This window comes from Austrofundulus limnaeus, unplaced genomic scaffold (assembly GCF_001266775.1).
Source record: "Austrofundulus limnaeus strain Quisiro unplaced genomic scaffold, Austrofundulus_limnaeus-1.0 Scaffold27, whole genome shotgun sequence".
Lineage (NCBI taxonomy): Eukaryota > Metazoa > Chordata > Actinopteri > Cyprinodontiformes > Rivulidae > Austrofundulus > Austrofundulus limnaeus.
The window spans coordinates 1,032,484-1,034,140 of NW_013952429.1; the positions used below are offsets into that span (position 1 = coordinate 1,032,484).

At 35.7% G+C, this 1,657-nt stretch overlaps 1 protein-coding gene across 2 annotated transcripts in view; it reads right to left on the reverse strand.

The window, feature by feature from the left end:
- The window catches only part of kitb (KIT proto-oncogene, receptor tyrosine kinase b), a gene marked incomplete at its 5' end in the record, with an annotated part of 15,952 nt that overhangs the window by 1,329 nt on the left and 12,966 nt on the right, over positions 1 to 1,657 (reverse strand). For both annotated transcript variants that reach the window (XM_014004886.1, XM_014004885.1), the window contains 1 exon segment: positions 548 to 653. In XM_014004886.1, the coding sequence (XP_013860340.1) occupies positions 548 to 653 (106 nt within the window).

Below are 1,657 nucleotides of genomic sequence, written 5' to 3' on the forward strand. Positions count from 1 at the left end.
ACACACACACACACACACACACACACACACACACACACACACACACACACACACACACACACACACAAATAAAACGTGGAACTTCTCAGTCCAAAGACAAAATACTTTATAAAATTTAAAAGGCTTAGCATTTGTTGTAGGAATTCACATCGCCCGTTACTTTTCATGCAACAGTTTTAAACTCTTCTGCTGAAAAGCGATGGTTATAGTTGCTTCGGTCAAACATTTTAAATGACACAATGCACAGAATCATGCAACACTGTGAAAGTGATGAGAAAGTACGTGTTGTTAATGACTCTCAGCTACTTTCACACCAACATTGGTAAATTTGACTGAGTTGCAGTCATTTTTGTGTTTGCTGTGCCATCTAATCAGTTGTAGACGTGCATACAGTGATTACTTTCTTAGTTTATTCAACATCCGTCCACTGGTTGACAAAATATTTTACTAACGCTACAAACAAACACGAGTAAAAACATATCTGCTGTTTGTCTTTCAGAGGTGGGGGATGAAAAAAAAGGAAAGTTAGTTATTTTTTTCTGCTTACATTCTTGGTATTTTCAGAGAGCAGCAGTTCAGTTTTCTCCACCAGTTTTCTAAAGGAAGGCCTTTTCACCGGGTCGTGGTTCCAGCAGGACAGCATCATGTCGTACCTACAGAGGTGAGACAGGTTTTAGTTACTACACCTGAAGACGTCCAAGTGCCTGCATTTGACACACACATTTAATGCACACAGAGTAGATGCAGAGCTCAGTTCAGTCAAATTAAATCAACTTAAGTCTTTGTTTTGCATGAATTTTTGTTTCATTTATCAGAGCTTTCTGCAAATTAAAGTAAGCAATCAATCCTCCAAGTAAATGAGTACGTGTTCAGTTTTGTATTATGTAACGTTACTAAAAGTCACAGCATACTATTCCCAACTGAGCTGCACAGTTTGATTTATTTTTTACGTGTTTTTTTTTTTCCAAAGCTGCGGGAATTGATGCAAATCAAAAAAAAAAAAATGTGGTGGAAACAGAAGACTAATGGGTGTTATAGTGCTTAGAAATATTGAGACCAGCAATAATAGTCATTTATGCTTTTCTCCCAGAAAGAAATGGTGTGTTTGTGTGTGTGTCCCGCTGTAGAACAAATCCCATTAGAATCAAATCTGTTTATGTAACAAGTAATGTTCTCGCATCTGTTCACTGTGCTGCTCATTTGTTTTCTTCTAAATGGATCCACTTTACAACAATTTAAAGTTGGATCTATTTTAGTGTCTATAAAAGTTTCCAGTCGTCTAGGTGATAGGGGATTTCTTTGAAAAGTTTTTTTATAGAAATATTTGGGTCTACTGGACATTTTAATAGGTTTTTCTTATAAAACAATCACACTGATCTCACTAAAAGCAGAGGACTTATTTTCAGTTTGCAAGTTTGTTAAGTGAAAACACCTTTATAGAAGAAAAAATACATTTTTTTTACTAAATGTCCTGATCTACCATTGCTAACATATAACCTGATGCAAGAACTACTGGTCAGTTGTATATTTTATTGTAGCTTACATCAAATAGTCCTGATGTATCTCAGTAATCCAGGTAAAAAATCAAAAAGAAAAAAATTGTATAGGTCTTCTGGACGGGTTCTTCTCTAATGAAACGTTTCGTCTCTCCTCCAAG